Source organism: Zosterops lateralis (genome assembly GCF_965231275.1).
Source record: "Zosterops lateralis genome assembly, chromosome: 2".
NCBI classification, from domain to species: domain Eukaryota; kingdom Metazoa; phylum Chordata; class Aves; order Passeriformes; family Zosteropidae; genus Zosterops; species Zosterops lateralis.
Window position 1 is genome coordinate 87,644,648 of NC_139763.1, and position 18,885 is coordinate 87,663,532.

The 18,885-nt window shown below is 39.7% G+C and overlaps 1 protein-coding gene across 2 annotated transcripts in view; it reads right to left on the reverse strand.

Moving 5' to 3' along the window:
- Positions 1-12,739: 12,739 nt before the first annotated feature.
- Positions 12,740-18,885, reverse strand: part of RIMKLB (ribosomal modification protein rimK like family member B) — a 40,353-nt gene continuing 34,207 nt past the window's right edge. For both annotated transcript variants that reach the window (XM_083885000.1, XM_083884999.1), the window contains exons 5-6: positions 18,162-18,365; positions 12,740-16,724 (exon numbers count right to left, since the gene is read on the reverse strand). In XM_083885000.1, coding sequence (XP_083741126.1) covers positions 16,261-16,724; positions 18,162-18,365 — 668 coding nt within the window. In that variant the 3' untranslated portion in view covers positions 12,740-16,260. The remainder of the gene's footprint in view (positions 16,725-18,161; positions 18,366-18,885) is intronic.

Consider the following 18,885-nt stretch of genomic DNA (forward strand, 5'->3'; position numbering starts at 1 on the left):
GCACAGTTAGAAGTGACTTACAGATGTTGTAATTTACCTCCTTCACCTTGGAAGATGTCATTCAAAGACCAGTCATTGACAGGTGCCTGTGACAAAACTACATCTGGAAACAGACACGACTGGCAGCGCTTCTGACACGCCAGTGAAAAGAACAAACCTTGCTGGCCCACACCCTCTCCATGCAAAAGACAAGTGCAGGGGTAGGATAGGTTTTATCAGAAGCTCAGTGACAGCAGAGCATTGCTAACCTGAGGAGGGGTATCCAAAACTCTGGGAAGGTTTCCAAAACCAATGGAGAAGATAGGAATTGTAGAAAAAGCTTCCAAAAGTAGAATTGCGTATCAGCATGAATTTCACCTTCATGAATTTCACCATTCTGGGCTTACAGCAGCTGCTTTCAAATCCCTCTGAACCAGCTTGCTTCTCATCCTCACTGTTCCAGCTCCTAAGAGTTACATCTGTTAAAGGACACTTCCAAAAACATGTAATTAAAAGATGCTGAACTCCTCCAGGCAACCCAAGCAACACATTATGGCCTGCTTGCCAACTCTATACAAACAGAACAATGCACCACAGTGTGTTATGCTCCAAGGGACATTGAATTCAGTGACATTAAATACCAATCATGTGGGCTAAAGGAAAGAGATGGAAATTTAATCAAAAGTTGATGGCTATGACTAGTAATTTTGCAAGACTTGGATGCCTTAAAACCATGTTTGAAAATGGGTCTCTACAGTGTCCTCAATGCTAAATTCCTGTGGCTGCATCCTTGCTTTTGTTGCTGGCATCTTCAGCTGCACATAGCTCACTGGGGGCTTGCTTTGTGACAAAGGAAACTGCACCTAAGCCTGGACAGGTGGGTCCCTGCTGCCCTTCCTGACAGTGCACAGTTGCTCAAGAACAAACATTTCCACCTGCAAATGTGGTGTGACTCTTGCAGTAATTCCCTATAGGAAGGTGAAAAACAGGATGCATGCAAAGAATAGTGGCCAGCCAACAGACAGAATCTTGGTCATTTTTCATCCCTTTCCATCCAATGGATTCTCATAATGTACAGCTGTCACTGCACCGCAGATGAGTTACAACTCATAGCTACTGACAATGCTCTTTTCCTGGGTCCTGTCACCTTTGTCATCTGCTTTAGCTATTTGCCTTCCAGAGTAGACTCATCTTTGGTACAGTCTATAGTAACATGTGCTCAATGCCAGCTTCATCTCAGTGAATAACTAAACTTCTAAGGAAACACTGCTAACTCAGATGGTGTTAAAACCACCAGGGGCTCCACACCAGAGATGCAAAACTGCCTTGCACAAAGGGATATTAACCACAGCCCACAATACTGAGCAGAAAAATGTAATTCTGTGTTCCAAACACAACCTTTCAGGCAAGGTAACAGATACACAGGTATCTTTAAAACAATGGCCAGTCTCAAGACCATAATTTGGTTGCAGGAGAGAAATCTGCAACAGTTAAAAACTGTCAACCTTAGAAATTGATGCAAAAAAAGACTCCTAACAAATCACAATGCAAAAGGGTATCTCGGTCGAGCAATGGGAGGAACAGGAATAGAGTTTAGACAGGAAAGCATCATTAGGAACCCTTCTCATCCTTTTGCTTCTACACCAGTCACCTGCATCTAACCAAGGCTGTACTCCTTTAACATCTCCCACCCCAAGTGACTCGTGTGACAACTGAAGGTATCAGAACTAGCAGTGTTATAACAAAGATAACAAAGTTACACACACCACCCCTTAACTAAATCTGGAAATTTAGATACTAAAAACACTTTCTTTCCTTCCCTCTACTGGGCCTCCTCTCCTGTTTCAAGGGTTGCTTATTCCAGAGTGAAATCTCCTAACTGGGCTGCAATTCTTCATTTCCACTCACTGCTCACAAATTCAGCTGTTTTCAAAACACATGAGCTGTTACTAAGATTGGGCTAAAACAAGAGATTCCCAATCCAAGCCACAAAAGTATTCAGGCTGCAGGGAGTACTCCGAATGATTTTGAGAGTACTTCTTCCCTCAGAGTTCTACCTTGCATATAGGACCACAGAAAGCTGCACAGAGGGATGTTACAGGGAACATTAGGCAGATATTCTTCCCTCTAACACAGCACTGTCCACAAGTCTGGAAAAGGGGACTGGAAAACTGTGGAGATCGTTTTTTTTATTTGTCCAAAAGCCCAAGTTCTCCACCCTGCCTTATCCCCACAGAAATGTGACTTCTGGTCCATTAGTGACATCACAGCTCTAAGGGATACTGTCCCTTCCTTCCCTGCTTTTTATTCCATACTGTTAGAGACAACTGTTGTTACTGCTAAGCTGCTGAACATGGATGGTTATCAGGAATCCTGGAGAGAAGCATCCCAATCTTTTCCCTTCCAAGAACATCACTATACCCCTACCTTTTCCTCCTGAATCTTGGGGGCTGTAGGGAAAAAGCAGCAGGTTCTTCCCTAAGGACAGCTTAGGCAGCTGCTATATATGCTCTCTAGGAAGGAAAAGATGAGCAGAGCTAGAAGAAAGACTTTTGCTTTTGTTAGAAATCTTCAGAAGTGTCATTATAAAAAATAAAAATAATTTTTTAAATTAAAATGCTGAGAAAAATAGAGGTGTACTCCATCTCTGACAGAAACTCTATCTAATGTGTTTAACGTGATTTTGGAGCCCAGTACTACTTACTCAACTCCCTTCCACCAACTGGGATGTTAGATCCAAAGCAGATCAGGGTAAACATTCAGGAGACCATGGAGCTTGCTCCAATCTCAGCAAGAGCACAGCAGCAGTGACCCAGTGATCGCTGATCTCTCCGACTGGCCTGTCTCAGCTGAAGTGCCCAAGACAGGAAGCATTGTAGGGGTGAGCTTATCAGCCTGTGCTTATCAGACTGCCCTGTGCACCACCAGCTAAACTGAGGGGGTCAGTGCAAGGGAAAGAAGCACACAGGGGCAGCTCCTCTCCCAAGGATTCCACCCTTGAAGCTTTTCAGGTGACCTGGCCATTGCAATGCACACTCTCCCTTCTCAACATTACCATCGCAGCAGGGCAGCCTCCAAAGCACTGTGTCTGGAAAAATACTGAAGTGGTGACAACATGAGATGAGAGTCACAGAGATGATGATGCAATGTCTGATTTCAAACCTAGATTTTGCAGACCACCTAGAGGTAAATGCACAGTGATAAACCAAGTTGTCTAGACAGGGAAAGAGTTCACTGGAGAAGCAACCAAGGTGATAAGGCAAAATATAAGGAAAATTACCCAGAAAAATAAAAGACAGTGGTCAAGACATAGCTATCTGTTTACATCATGCACAACTGGGAACGCAGGCCAGACGAGTTACAGAGGTTTTCCAGATCTAATGCTAAACAAAATTACCACCTCTCTCCAAGTCTGGCCTCAATACAAACATACCCCACCCCAAGATCTCATCACACTAAGCAAAGTGGAGTTTTACAAGTACTCTGATTCTCTAGCTGGCAAAACAGCACAATTCCAACTAATAGGAAATGCAGATGTGCAAAAGGAACTGTTTATACCCTGATCATCACAGTACAGGTCAGTATTATCACTACAGAACTATTATTACTGTTTCCACTACACTGTACAAGTAATGTCAAAATATTCTGATATTTTTCATGATACTGGATATCATGAATATCCAATTACTACTTAATTGTTGATAACCCAGTATTTAAATTCAAAGGAAGATAAGAAAAGACAAAGGAAAGCAAAACTTTACATGACACCAACAGATTCTTGACTACAGGTCTTGAATTTGAGCTTTTAAGTGAGGTAAATAAAGAGATAGATTGTAAGACCAATCCTTCTCAACAAAGATAGATAAATGAGAGCAAAAGCCAGGAACTGTCTCCTTAGTATTGCAATTTGCTAACTCTCACTCACTACTAAGACATTACACAGTGATAAACTGCTTTTAATTTCTATTTTATTTCTAACACTTTTAGGGCTGTGAAATACCAGAAATAAATGTGTAGTAACAAAGCATTTCTCACTCTGAAAAAAGGAAAGCACACTTTAATATAAAGAATGGTTATCTGTGATAGACACTGAGTAAGAAATATTCTTAGGCTACCATATGTGTATGTGTGCTTGGCACAAAGACAAGAACATATGGGGTCAGTTAAGAGCAGAAAAAAGACCAGGGGGACAAAAAAAAAAAAAAAAAAAAAAAAAAAAGAGACTATGAACGCAGGAGGAGCAAACTTGAGGCAGCAGAACAGAGAACACTGAACACTCACAAAAAATAAGAGAACTGAAATACTGACAGGGCCTAGAAGCAGCTTAGTAAGATGGGATATATGAAACTAAGAAGAAATTTAGAAAGTTCTCAGCTATTCTACTTTTTTTAACATGAAATATTAAAGCAGAAAAGCACTTAAGGAAGCATCAGCATATGCAACAGCACACAAACAGGCACTGAACCACAAGAGATGAAATGGCCACTGTGGGGGGGCATGCTGTGGGGTGGGCAGTCATTCCACCTGCTGACAGAGGTGCCAGAGGAACGGTGTGACACACAGATTTGCAAAAAAATCAACCATAAAATGCAGCTACTAGAAAAAAGACATAGCTGCAGACAGATTATGAGCCACATTCCTAGGTTACATTCACATGTAAATTATTAGAACAAGCACATAGAAAACAGGCATTAAAATTTACATGAAATGAATATCCATGAAACGAACAGGAAGACTGTCAAGGATAAGAGGTGTTCACTGATAATGTACCAACTCAGCATCTTGCTTCCCTTTTTTCCTTCACTTCTGTAAATTCTGTACAAATTTCAAGTAGGCACATTATGGAAATGCCATCAGTATGTATCTAATTCTTTACAGTGCTTCACTAACAACAAACCAAGAGAACCATGTGCAAGATCTATAACCCATGGTTTTAACTACCAGCTGTCTTCAGAAACAACAGATAGTATCAATGTGCATGCCCATGTCTTTAACAAGCCCTGCCAATAAGGCTTCAAAAATCCAAAGGCACATTATCTCTGGTAGGTTAACCAAGTTGTTTCTCTTTTTCTCTAGCAGCCACCAAAATGACCATGAAGTAGAACATGATCTGTATGGTGACTTCACTTTTAAAACTCAGGAGATTTGTATCCTCAGTGACTTAGGTGAACTCATAACATGACTGACAAAGCCAAAGACCTGATGAAGTTTCTAAGGCATTTGGGAAGATTATTCATGTCAATGTTCAAAGCATTTAGAACTTTTAGGAATATAATTCCTGGAGGGAAAAAAAAGGTTAATAAAATGAAGAATATCCAATAGGTTATACTCTGCTGACTTAGCTGCAGCTTTGATACAATATCAACAGATTTCTGAAGTTAACCAGCCCTTCAAGAAAGGGGAGACGGTGCAAAAGGTACCAAAAATAATTCCACACTCTCATGAATTACAATTCAACTCTTTTATTCAATTCTCCAAGTTAGCAGGACAGGGATCATGACTGTTAACGCCACATGTGGACATCACTCCATTGCACATCCCTGCTGAGCCATCCTCTCTTCCCTTCATGGTGAAAGAGGCATTATCAAAAGGCTAAGTGTTCCCACGAGAAGGAAGAGAAGACTTCCTGCTGCTGTAGAAAAACCTAAAGAAATAAATCATTGAAGAAGTTAGTCTTTGCTCCAAAACATGAACATCAGAAATCATAAGAGACATCAAGTAAGCAGACATCATAAAAAAAAATCTCTGTATCCCAGCACCATCTGGCTTCCCTGCTGCATCACAGACACACCAAGGATTAAGCCATGGGTACCAAACTCCTCTTCTGACCTTGGAAAAGGCCTTTCCAGGTTAAGGAGTGAGATTCAGTGAAGGTTGTGTTCTGAAGATAAGATCTAGTTCCTGTTACCTTTCCAGTGGGTAGAGCTCAATCTCTGCACCTGGTGATCCAGCATCTTTCACACGCATTAGATTCCTGTGGAAATATTCCATGTGGAGGAAAAATTGTGTAAAAGTTTAGCAAAGTAAACTGCAGACTTTTCCTGCCTAGTTCTCCCAATGATAAAGCCTCAGTATTTGCCATCCAGTAAACAATCATTTCCATTTGGGCATGGACAAGCATTCCTACATCACATTACAACTGCACTACCCCTCCCATACAATGTTGTAAAGGTCGGTGGGCAGGGTAACCATGACATTTGTGTTGTTTTTGTCGCCTTGTGTTTGTTAGATGCGTGGGAAAATATATACACAAGCACACCAAGTTTCCTCCTAAAACTCACAAAATGCAAGTCTCAGGCTTAATGCACAATACCATCCAACAGAAAAAATCCAGAGAATAAAGACTACCAGGCAGTGCTTTGCACAGCAGCAGCGAGGAGGGGAAACTGCACACACCCTCTTGGACAAACCGAACTTCTTGTAAACGAAATGTTTACAGATATGAAATATGTACAGCTACACAGTCAGTGTGACATTCCCATTCCTCATCAAGGTATAACTGAAACACTGGACATTTACAAATGTGATAAATTTATTTATTAATTTTATATATTACAACAGTGAATGAGGTTCATGTTGGACATGAGGAGGAATTTGTTCACAGAAGGGTTATCAAACATTGGAACCAGGGAGGTGGTGGAGTCACCATCCCTGGAGGTGTGTAAGAAAGACTGGATGTGGCACTTAGTGCCATTGTCTACCTGACAAGATGGTGTTCATTCAGAGGCTGGGACTTGACGGTCTCAGAGGTCTGTTCCAACCTAACTGATACTTGGTTCTGTGAAATTAGTTTCTTACTATTAGAACACTTTATTGAAAAAAATTCCAATGGCCTCTAATAAAACATTTCTTTTTTATTCCTGTATTAAAAACCTCAATTATATTGTAATTTGTCTAAGACAAAAATGCTTCCTCTTAACTGTTCAGCTCCCTATAGAAATGGATAACAGTATTATATATTTAACTGCCCAAACACACTTCCCTCTTTCCAAATAAGCAAGAAATATCTATTACCCTAAGACAGAATACTGTACACAGCTGCATACAGCAACCTCCCCTCCAAATAAAAAAGCAGACACGCTGAAATTCACATAAATCTTTTATAAAACCTTCATGCAAAGACTTGGCAGAGCTTAATACACTAACATATTACTATGCAGATCTGTATATTCTAGTAACGCTTGTACTGTTTCTAAAGGGAACAAAGGAGGGATGCAGAAATACCTTGAAAATGCCTTGCATGGGTGCAGTGTGAATGTTAACTTTTTTATCAGCCTAATCCATCACCGACTATTCAGTCAGCATGAGGAACCTATCCATTCCCTCCTTTCACAAATATCACCCCTTGCCTGCCTCTGGAAGTCTGTAACAAGAATGGAAAATAATCTGTCTTCTTCAAATCTCTACCACATCAAAGCTGCAGAAAACAAGATGCTTTGGTATGTCACATCTAAAAGAAAAAACAACAAAACCAAAACTCTTCGGTACTGACAGCCACATGGAGAACTGCGGAGGATCTGAAAGTGCTCTAAATGCCTTCCTGCTTATAACAAAAACAAACAAAAAAATCTTTCCTGACCAGGTGACTAAGTCACCTTGGTCTCTGCTCACTAAAAAACCTCACATCCATTTATATGCCTCCATCTCCTACTACACAGAGAAGCAGCAGTTACAAGCTGGGGCAAACAAGCCCTTGTCCAGGGCCAGAGGAATACCTTTCTTCCCAAATGTTACTGTCACATAAACTCAGTGCAGTAACACCTTTAATGCACATGACCACTCATTCAAGTAGGCAGGTGATACAGTTACTTCGTTCATCAATGGAACTTTCAGCTCTTCTCCCCAAGATCCAGCTCCCAAAGGCCAGTATGCCTAGCATCCTAGCATATATTATGTATGGAAAGTCTGGTGAGATACCTCCTTAGAGCACCAGCTGGGAATGCTCAAGATCAGCAGAAGCTGTTTTCCTGCCTCATTTTATCTCTGGTGACAGACTGACATAGGCTTCAGACTCCTTTGCCTCTAACATCAGGAATTATTTCTCTTCATCACATCTCCAGCCTGACTGGATTTAAAACCCTTTCTCTATGAGCTATGTCTCACATAAAGACTTTGCTCATTATTATATTCAACAAGATTCTAATCAATTCTCTATCCAAAATATTTTCCACTTTGCACATGCAATCTTGTTTCACTCTGCAAAAATTCAGTTCTGGGATTTCCAGCCTGTGATCCACAGAATACTTTCAAAGGCTGTATGATAACTAAGAAGCTAATGAGAAAAGCAAACCAGTTGTCCATGGTCCTAAGTGGTAACTGATGTGCACTGGAGACTATTAGTTGCCTGGATATCAAAATTCAGATCCAGCTTCGTTCCTGTATATAAGTGCTGTTCCTGATTTTAGTGTGAATACCCCAGGTATCAAGAGAAAACAGAATTTAGAATTTATCAACTAATACTTAGGTGTAAATTAAGTAGAAACATTTATGAAAATACGAAAGCTACTGCTATATTCTGCATATTAGTATATATTCTGTCACAATTCCTTTTTCCCAATCCACTTGGGCATGTTTCTCCATATTTCCAGCTGATCCAGATTCAAACTTCTCCTATGTTGGGCAGTTCGTTAGTGCTTCTAGTGCTGTTCTCTCCTCTCATTTTCTTTTCAGAAGGAGCAGTCATTCTACTAGAGAGTCAGCGTTTTAATCTCTAGTAGGAGAATTACTTAGCATAGAGGTTTTGTTATGGTGGAACATCCTGATGGCATCTGCAACAGTAAATATTTATGGTGTCTACATCAGTGGCCTCCAAACAGGAGCTCACATTCCCCAGGGAGCTTTGCAAGATAATCTGTAAGGCTGCAGGGCGAAAATGGTTTTTTCACCATTAATAAATAGAGTAAAGTAAATAAAAATTAAGTTTTCATTTAATCTTTATCTCATCCTTTTTTAACTTCTTGGGTTCATGTAAGTTTTACAATGTATGTAATGTAGTAATTACTACAATGTAGTAATACACATATGTAACTTGCAAAAACTATTTATTAGGGTGCATGCTCAAAATGTTTTCTCTGACAGGAATGTGCAATCAAAGAAGTTTTAAAGCCATTTAGAACTGAAGAGGTGGCTGAAATTACCAACCCTTAACTAACTCAGAAACATTATATAATTTGTACTTCCCACTTCCAAAAAGAATTTTAATTGTTGGGGATCCAAACCTTTTCTTGCTACCTTGAGATTTAGGAAATCCCCATAAATAACAACGTTCTTCATTATCATGGTACACACACATATATATATATTTATATATGTGTTGCTCTTAAGTAGCAAAAAAAAGCAGTTGGGCTCTCAGCCTATGAAGCTGATCACTGGCTTACACTAAGGATGTTTTTTACCTCCATAAAATGAAATTCCATAGGATTGCAGAATCTTCCTCATGTATTCCTTGGTTTTTAAACTAGGTTACAATAAACATTTCATCAATGGCACAAATATGACCAGACTTCTGTGGAGCAGAGAATGACTGGGCTAGATAAATTCCTTTCAGCCTTATCTTCCAGTCCTCTAAATATGTGGCAATTTTAGCAAAATTTAATTTTTTAAGACAAGTACTGTGCCTTGTAAAGGTAGAGGGGAAACTAAAATGTTGAATCAAAGATGAGAATTAGGACATCAGGTAACCAAACACCAACTGAGATAGATCAATGTGCCTCTTGTATTACAGTCTTTTGATGGTCAGAATTCTGTAAATCAGACTCACCATTCAAAGGGACAGTTCAGGGACTCTGCCTCTCTTCTCCATTCCCCTTACTCCAGTTAGTATTTTGCAATCCATTTCTCCCAGTACTGGAGGTTTCTCAGGTCACAGTCATGAGTGTCTTCTGCTGCTGCCACCTACCAGTTTTATTATTCTGTTGCAGCAGAAGGGCATATAGAAGAAGTTCTTGTTCAGCATGGACATAATCATCATCTCTTGTCTAAGAAGTCATGGCCTATTCAAGTTCTCCATTTCCCCATACACTAGGCAAAGCACTGGGCACACCAAGATCAATAACAAGGCTTTGAAAGCCATTCCATAAAGAGGAAGGAGTATGATCTGTAAAACCATCTTTCAAGCTACATTAGATATTAAAACATTAACTATTGCAGAATGCAGTAAGTTTTGGTCAACTCTCCCCAACAAAGATCAACTGCAGACTCTGCAAAGAACTAGTACTGTATTTCTTTCAAGAAAATCTTCACATAATGTGTATCTAGAATCAGGTTAGAGATGCAAAACTGTGTTCCAACATGATTTAATTAATAAATCTGAGGAAAAGAAATTCTTATTTTTAGACATTATTACAAACCCCAAAAAGACACCCAACCACATGCCTGAAAGTGTTACACCCGTGTCCTATAGCAGCTGATGCACAAAAATATACACAAATAAAGGAATAGGCCTGCCCAATGCTGAGACGCAAGAAGTGGGTGGGTCTGAAAGGAAAAAGCATTGGAAACGTAAGTTTAACAGGTTTGTAAAATTGCCTTGCAAGTAAAATTAAAGACACAAATTATACACTCAGTTATACCAGTGAAATCGGATATCACTCCACTGACTTCCACAGAGTGATTCCAGGTTTAGCTAAATGTAATTGAGAGCAAAATTTGGCTCTAAAATTATTCCCTCCCACATTAATTTGAAGCTGCAATTTATTATATTGCTGGTAAGTTTGCTTTCCTTCAGGAAAATATAAACTGAGACTATGAAAAATAGACTGTTTTATGATGGTATAGAGGAGTAATTAATGTACACAGAAAAATAATCTGAAACAAGTGCTAATTCTTTACAGATGTCATGGGAAATATAATACTGCATCAGGAATCTTGGAAGCCTGTTTGTAGGCCAATATTCTTCAACTTGAAATGGTATTCCAATTGTCTGATATTTTACCTCTGAGTAAAATATAAGATTCTCCTCCTTAAATTAAGTAAAAAAATATTTAGCACCCAGCACTTTTTGATTGTTTGAGATTAAGGGAGAGAGTTACCAGAGAAGGATAAAATGTACAAGAGCTTCAATACAGCAGTAAGGGCAAGATAAAACGTGTCACCCCATTCTCCACAAAGAGAAATCATCAGCTCAACAGCCTTTTTCTGCAGCACACATATTCGTCCATCTGTCCTCTTTACAGGATCCTGCTCTATTGAATTTTAATAGAATTAACATTCTTAGTGCTAGTTTTTCATTCCTGTCAACTACTTACTTCTGCAGTTATATTTTATGTTCACTTAGCAAATATCAACGTATCTTTCAAAAAATCTAAGCTAAAATAGTACACTTGAAGACAAGCTATCTAGAACTGATAAAGAGGAAGTGAAATTAATCTATTACAAAACTATCCCTCATACAGTTGCATGGGGGACTCACTTTCGTCTCACCTGAGTAAAGCAAAGCACAATGAGAGTTTTCTTAAAAGTCAACAAGTATGAGGAGGGGAAATAAGCAAGTAAAGTAGGCTTTTCTCTAAATCCGGTTAAAGAAATCATTCAACAAGTATCACCAAAATGAACTGATGGGAAGAAAGGAAGGCAGACAAGTTAGCAAACTTATGAAGGTTAGAGTAAGAGCAGAAAAGTGTCAATTTACCTGACAACAGGTCGGTTTTGGATGCCACCAAACTGCTGCGTTTACCATTTTACCCGCTTGCATTACTGGGGGGAAAAGTTTAGGAAGGAACATTCGCAAGGATTTTTCATAAGTTCTCACTCTTGCCATCGGAAAGGGGAGAAGGGGTTTTCTCTGGATTGTTTGACTTTTTTGGTTCCTGAAAAGTTTTGCAAAGAACAGTAACAAAGTGTGAACTGTTAGAACACATTTCTGTAAAAAAAGGGAGAATAAGTCACCCAAAACAGCGCAACAACAAATCCCACCCGAAATGTGCGCAGCTGATTTGTGTCATTGTTTTAAACAAATAAACAAAACAAAAGCTTTTCAACTCAAATTAGAAACATGAGAGGCTTGGAGACTTCCAACAGCAGATCCACCATCAGAATGCTCCAAAAGTCACCCTCAAGGTTAAGAAAGATTTAAAGAAATAAAACCAAGGAAAATGCAGCAAACACCTTGTTATAAATCCTGCAGTGTTCAGTTTAAAACAATTCCTAGAACAGTGAAAAAATTAAAAATTAAAAAAGACATTAGCAACAGAAGTTACCTGTCCGAGCACCTACTATTCCATAGAGAGAACAGGAGTGGGTCGTGTGTCTCACACCAGCCATAAAGCTCATAAACCTTCTCAAAAAGAGTGAGCCATGAGAAAGATACTGTACAATCTGTTTTCAAAGTCTCTCTAAGCCCTTATGGTCCCTTCTGTATTTAACTGACAGTTTTTTGCAATGAGGGAATTTAGCAAGCGTCACTGGTTTCATTTGTTGGATTTTGTAGCCCGGTGTAACAGCTGAAGAAGCATCTTCTTTGTGTCTGACACACCCCGATGTTCCAGAGGTTATTTCCTGAGTAAATATCACATGGCAAATACAGCACACCAAGTGGAAGAAAAGGCTTCGAGATTGATTCAGAACAAAAAAATGTAACAGTCAGTGTAAACATCAAGCATTGACACTGTTTTACAGATAAGGCGTTGTAACATTACAAGAAAGACTTTATAAAACACATCAGAGCAATTAATACAAGGATTAAGATACAATCCATACATTGACAGCAAGACATCAATTACAAACACAGTAAGTTGAACAGAAGAAAATCTGCAGTGTTACAAAGAACAAAATTTCATCAGATGTAGTTTAAGAAACTTATTCTTGCAAACAAGAGTTTCTAACTGGCTCTTTCAAACATTAAAATATACAAAAATAGTTGTATCACCATCAGCTGTATTGGCACTACTGTAATCCACCACTATGTTGACCATTTTTTCAGCACATGCTTCCAAACCCACATATGGAGGTAGTGTTAGTGCAACTGTATGAAAGTTTAGCATGTGATTTTCAGCACACAGAACTGAAGAAAGTAAAGTGTATAAAGCTGACATCTGTGAAGTTCACCTTCAATGGGAAACACTGGTTACCATGGGCTAGCTTTGCTGGTGTTCCTTGCACCCCCAGGCCATTCTTTGCACATCACTATTTCAAGAGCAATGGGTAAGTAGAGAGTAAATACATGAGACAAGTGTGCCCATTTGTACAAATGAACCCTCAAGCAAGGTTTTCATGCAGCATCAATACCCAGTGTCCAAACACATGTACATGACATCTCAAATCCTGTCTCCCTCTGTGACCACTATGCATACACTTATTTCCAAACTAGTAATGGAAGCACCAACCTGAAGAGCAACTTATCAGAAGAAAGTCAAACTGCAAATCTCTCAACCCACCTGCTCTTTTTTAAAAAATCTTATGTTTGCTTCACAAATTTTACAACTGTGAGGTGTAACCTAGACACTGTGAAAGGGTGCTAGAAATGTACGGTTCCTGTAAGCTACAAGATACGATGAGGACTCAAAAAAACAATCCAGAATATTCAGTTAACAGCTCTTTCCTCTAAAAGATGTTTCCTGTGATAGAAACACAAAGGCCCCCAAGTATACCAACTAGCACATGTTTACTCCCTGCTGTTATTCCACATGTGTATGCCACAGCTAGAAAGGGAAGGATTGATCCTATCAGCCTCTAAAGAATGCAGGCACCTACCAGTAAAAATGAATAGACAAAAAAAAGAAAAAACAAAAACGAACAACAACGACAACAAAAAAAACCCCACCCTCCACCCCAAATTCCCCTTGGATAAACAAGCAAGGGAAGTAGAGCTCTTTGAAGAGACAATTTACTGCTCAGTGACTAGAGAATTAGGTTACTTTCATGTTTTGTTGTTCTGTAACTCTTCAAGGAAGTTGAAGACCTTTATATTCTTCAGGTGTAACCTCTGCACTTGAAGGCTCAGTAAGAAGGATTTGAAAATACCTTTACTGCTGAAGATCCCTTTTTTTGCTGGACCAGCTGGTCCACCCTCCTGCTTAACATCAACAGTCAACCTTTCACTTGATTTTAATAATAATATTTAATTCTACAAAAAAAAAAAAAAAAAAAAAAAAAAGCCATTTTATTACATTCCTTTTAAAATAATAATAAAAAAAAAAACCAAACTGTACAAAGAAGCATGATCAAACCTCCATAAAGTAGGTTAATACTGTTCTGTTTATTGCCTCTTGAAGACTCTCTGCATAGTGTCCGTGAGTTGTGTTTAAGGTCCAAGTGAAGGTAAAACAGCAGAGCAGCAGAGAGGTGAGGAAGGGCCACAGAGGTGGGCAGTGCAGAACCTCAGAGGGTACATGGGACATGCTCCATTAAAGTATCCAGAAAACAGCAGCATTGCACACACACAACCCCCCTCCAAACAAACCTATTTTCACAAGATGATTTTTCAATTGTAAACGTTTTACTTTTTGTTTTTAAAAAAGAGGCTTAGCTTTATATATATATTTATATATATATATAGTTCCAGGGCTTTATGAACCCCAAGAATAAGAGGGGAATGAAAAGGGAGAAGGAGAAGGAGGAGGAAGACAGGGACTGAAAAATGGACTCAGTATCTGTTTTGGTTATCTGTTTTCCAAACCAGCTCAAGGCTAATGAGAAAATGCACAGCCAGAAGGATTAAGGAAAATCAGGAAGTCTGGAAAAAAATTAGGAGCTAAACAGCCAACACCCTCAAAAAAATAAAGCAAAACAATTATGCACACACAAACACACATGAGTGTGTGCACTCACACCACACACATATAAGGGTCGAGGATCAATCCCTTAATTGTTTGTGGACCTACAGTTTGTTTACTTTTCTTTTTTTAAACTCTGGCTGAGCTCTCTTTTTTTTTTTTTTTCCTTTTTTTTCTTTTTTTTTTTCTTTTTCAAATCTGCCACGTTTTCCAAAGCTAAGAACTGAATATTTCTCCCCAGTTATACTCTTTGGATTTATGCCAACATCGCTTTTTTTACGTTCAGTGGGGAAAAAGTAAGCCTGGTAAGTATTGTATGAACTGCAGCTTTATTCTAAAGTTCCTCTGGATGACTAATCACTTTTAACCAGCTCTTCCCTCCTCCAAACCTTACCACATTCCTCCCTCCAAAAAGAAAAAAAGCAAAAAATAAAAACAAACAAACAACCCCCCCCCACCAATGTACAGGCTATAACTCAGTGTTTTCTTAACAAACAGTCTGCGGTGTTTTCACTTTGGCCACTGTTAAAGATGCAGGCATAGAGAAGGGAGTGTTGGACTAGCATGTATTAAAGAAAAAGGAACATTAACATTGCAGATCTCTCTCAGAAAGACTAAAACACTAACAAATACAAGTCGATGCACGTTTGTTTTAAACTAGTGTAATTCTTTTTCACATTAGATTAAACATCATTTTGTATACCAAACATTACAGTGCTGTTTATCTCCTCCAACCATGTAAAAAATAGTTAAAAACGTGCCACTTCTGCCCACAAATATAGTATGACCAATTCCCCTATATACCTTCCAAAATCAGGATTTGAAATGAGAAAAAACAGAAGTACCCTCCTTTAAAAACTTTATAAAGAAATTTAGACACAAAGCTGCCACTTAATACCAAGATGGTACAATTTACAGATTTTTACAGAAAGTTCACATTAAGTCAACTGACACTTCACTCAGCCTCATCATTTGAAAGGCCGTATCCTGCAAGGTCAGAAAGTGATGACTTTAAAAGGATCCTGAACTTACAGCTCCCACCTACAAGAGCAGGAACAGTATGTGTCCAGGAATTTTGAAATACTTGGTATTTAACACCTTCAACTCACATAAAGAATTTGAGGCACTCAGCAATTTACAGGATCAAGCCTTACAGAGGTAGAAGAGACTCAACTGGTGCAGTAATTCACAGAAGTTTCTGGAGAACTGCCAGACAACTTTCTGAAAATCTTCAAGTGTGAATCAATGCTTCAATGCTTGCCTGTGAAGACACATGAACTGCAATCTATCTGGGGACCAAAGCAGCATCCAAATAAAATCGCCGCCTGGTTATCAACTGAGCATCTCCACTGTAAAACTGATGAAGAATGAACACAATTTAATGTTCCGCAAATGAGTAGGGACAGCAATCACAGCACGTGTGCCTTTTTTTTACTTTTGCTCTCTTGACTGACACACCCACCCTCCTTTCCTCATTCCTCTGAGTGTCTCTGATAAACAGCATTGCAAGTTGGTTTAAAAAAAAAATTTACAAGAGAGAGTTCTGTCGGTCACCTATTTACACGTGGCATCACTCCACAAGGAGCTTGATCTCATTGGCTAATAGCTGGTTCATGTTGAAGAGAGCCCCCGGGAGCTTGGTGAGCAACTCTCTCTCCGTGGTCTCAGGGTCGCTGTCGACAGAGCTGGAGCTAGCACTCATGTTGTCGACAGCGGCCCCAGCTGGAGGGCCCAGCTCTGGCTCACTAGTCTCGCTGGCCGTGGACACCACGGAGAGCAAGGACATGCGCCGCGTCAAGCGGCCGGGGGCCAGCAGGGAAGCGGCATAGTCCGCTATGATACCAGCTACATCTAAATTACAAGCCTTGTCAAAGGCAATGAAACCTACATTTGCATTGGCCTCGCAGACGTAGAATGAGCCGTCGTCCTTCATCAGCAGGTCAATGCCGCACACATCCATCCCCAGGATGTTTGACACTTGGACTGCCAACTGCTTGCCTTGTTCACTCAGCGAGCACATCATTCCTACACCACCTGGAAAAAGTGAAAAGAACTTGCTGTCTGCACTCAGGTCACAGGTGACTGAAATCCTTCTCAACCGGGCAGTGCTTTTCGGTTGGGAAGCTCCAAAGCAAGCCTGCAAGCACACTGCTGATGACTTAGAAAGTGACCTCCTTTCCACGGTGACTACTAATGAACATGATGCCACACTAGGATTTTGAAAGATTCTGACCTGCCTTTGGCAGGTCAAGATTATGACTTGTTTAAAAACAAGTTAAAAAACAAGTTAAGTGACGACTTTTTAGTCAAGAAAAAATACAGATTTTTATGATTTCAGGATATTAAAAAAATGAATTAACAACCCACCCTTGTTCCTTCTAAAGTAGAGGCCTTCCTTACATGTTTTTAAGTGATCACAAGAAATATTTCAGCAAAATTAAACTTAGAGCTCTTGTAAGACTACAACTCGAACTGTAGATATAATTGAGGGGGATGGGGATTAAGACATTATCATCTTTCACATCCCTCTCAACTTGCTGTCACAGGTTACTGTCTCTAAAGCAAGAATTAGGCAACATTTGTGTCTGAACCTCAGCTAGACATGTTCACAGTCCATCACCTAAGCATTAACTGGCTCAAGCTTTATCTATCACAATATTTAGATATAAAAATAACCCAAACAATAAAAAGAAAAAAAAATAAGGGAAAAAATCTTCCAGGCTATATTTCCTCTGCATGAACTAGTAACTAAAATCTCTCAGGCATTTTGACTAACCAAAACTGCACTACATATGAACACATTTAATCCCATCCATACTCAGGTTCAGTACAGTTTCAACCAGATACCCTCAAGTGTCCTTCCTCCTTTTACCCTCAGAAACCCCCACAGCTCTGCAGAATCTCAGTTCTGAGTATGCTACAATCAATGCATACAACCTTCTCTTTTTCCCAGATATGGTCTTTGGGGGAAGAGGTAGCAGGGAGGAACCTGACAGACTTAAGGCAGCACAGAAAATGCACAGTGCAATCCAACTGTGTATTGCCTTCAACAGTTTCTTCACTTAACATTTTCTCCTACTCTCTTGCCAGCGGACTGACCCCTCCACCTCCTTCAAGTGTTGCTTTCTGTCTTCCTTCATATTCTGTTCCTCTCAACAGGATGAAACTAATGATAATACGGCATTAGCATCAAACTGCCATTACCACATCTGTTGCTCCATTTGTGTTCTAGAACTTTCCTCTGCTTGTCACCAACCCATCTATCAAACACTTTGAGCAAAGATCGTGTCTCCTTCTGTGTTTGCTCAACATGCTTCTTACTTAATCCTTATTCTCATGCTTCCCCTTTAAACCCCCAGCAGCAAGCACGATTAACACAAAATAACACCTGCAGCTTATTTCAGTCAGCTTTGTGATTTTTCAACTGGGTTGAAATATTCTGATCAAAACTATGAGCAATGCTTTTCCTACCAAGTGAGCAGTTACTCTGCATCCTCCCATCTGTCGAGCAGCGGAGCATGGTGCCCACCACGCGGCCTCCCACTACGATGACGCGCACATCCTTGCCATGGGACTCCTTAACGTACTTTTGAAATAAGTAAGGGGCATCGTGACGGATCAAATGGCTTAGGTCTGCCAAATGGTGCTTGTCTCGTGCCAGGAACACAGCTTTACCTGTATGGAGGAAACAACATCGGGATGTTGAAAGCAGCTACCCATCTGAGCTGCATCAATGATTCAGCACATGAAAGTAAAACCTCTGACCAGCACACGGCCCATTCTCAGAGGCCCCATCTGTAGCTTATATCCATTTACAAATTCTTCATGGACAACAGTGTTCCACTGATTCAACGCTTTTAAATGTTCAAGTACTGACAGAGCTGAGTTGACATGAGTTAAAAAAAAAGAAAAAGAAAGAAGGAAAAAGGAAAAAGCTTTAGATAAAGGAGGTGGTCTTGCAGTTTCAGCTTCTTTTGGTACAAGTCCTTAGTGAGAGAAAAAAAAGGAAGAAATACTTAAAGAGCAGCCAACACATAATTAATAACAACTTTGCTCTTCCAAGAGGACAGGACCCACAGCCTACAGCTTTGACACAGGAATCAACAACATGAAACTGTTAAATACTGGGCATCTAGTGTGCCACTGCAGAACCACCCACTTCTCTGTCAGGAAGTTTCTGAGAGCTGCTCTTCTC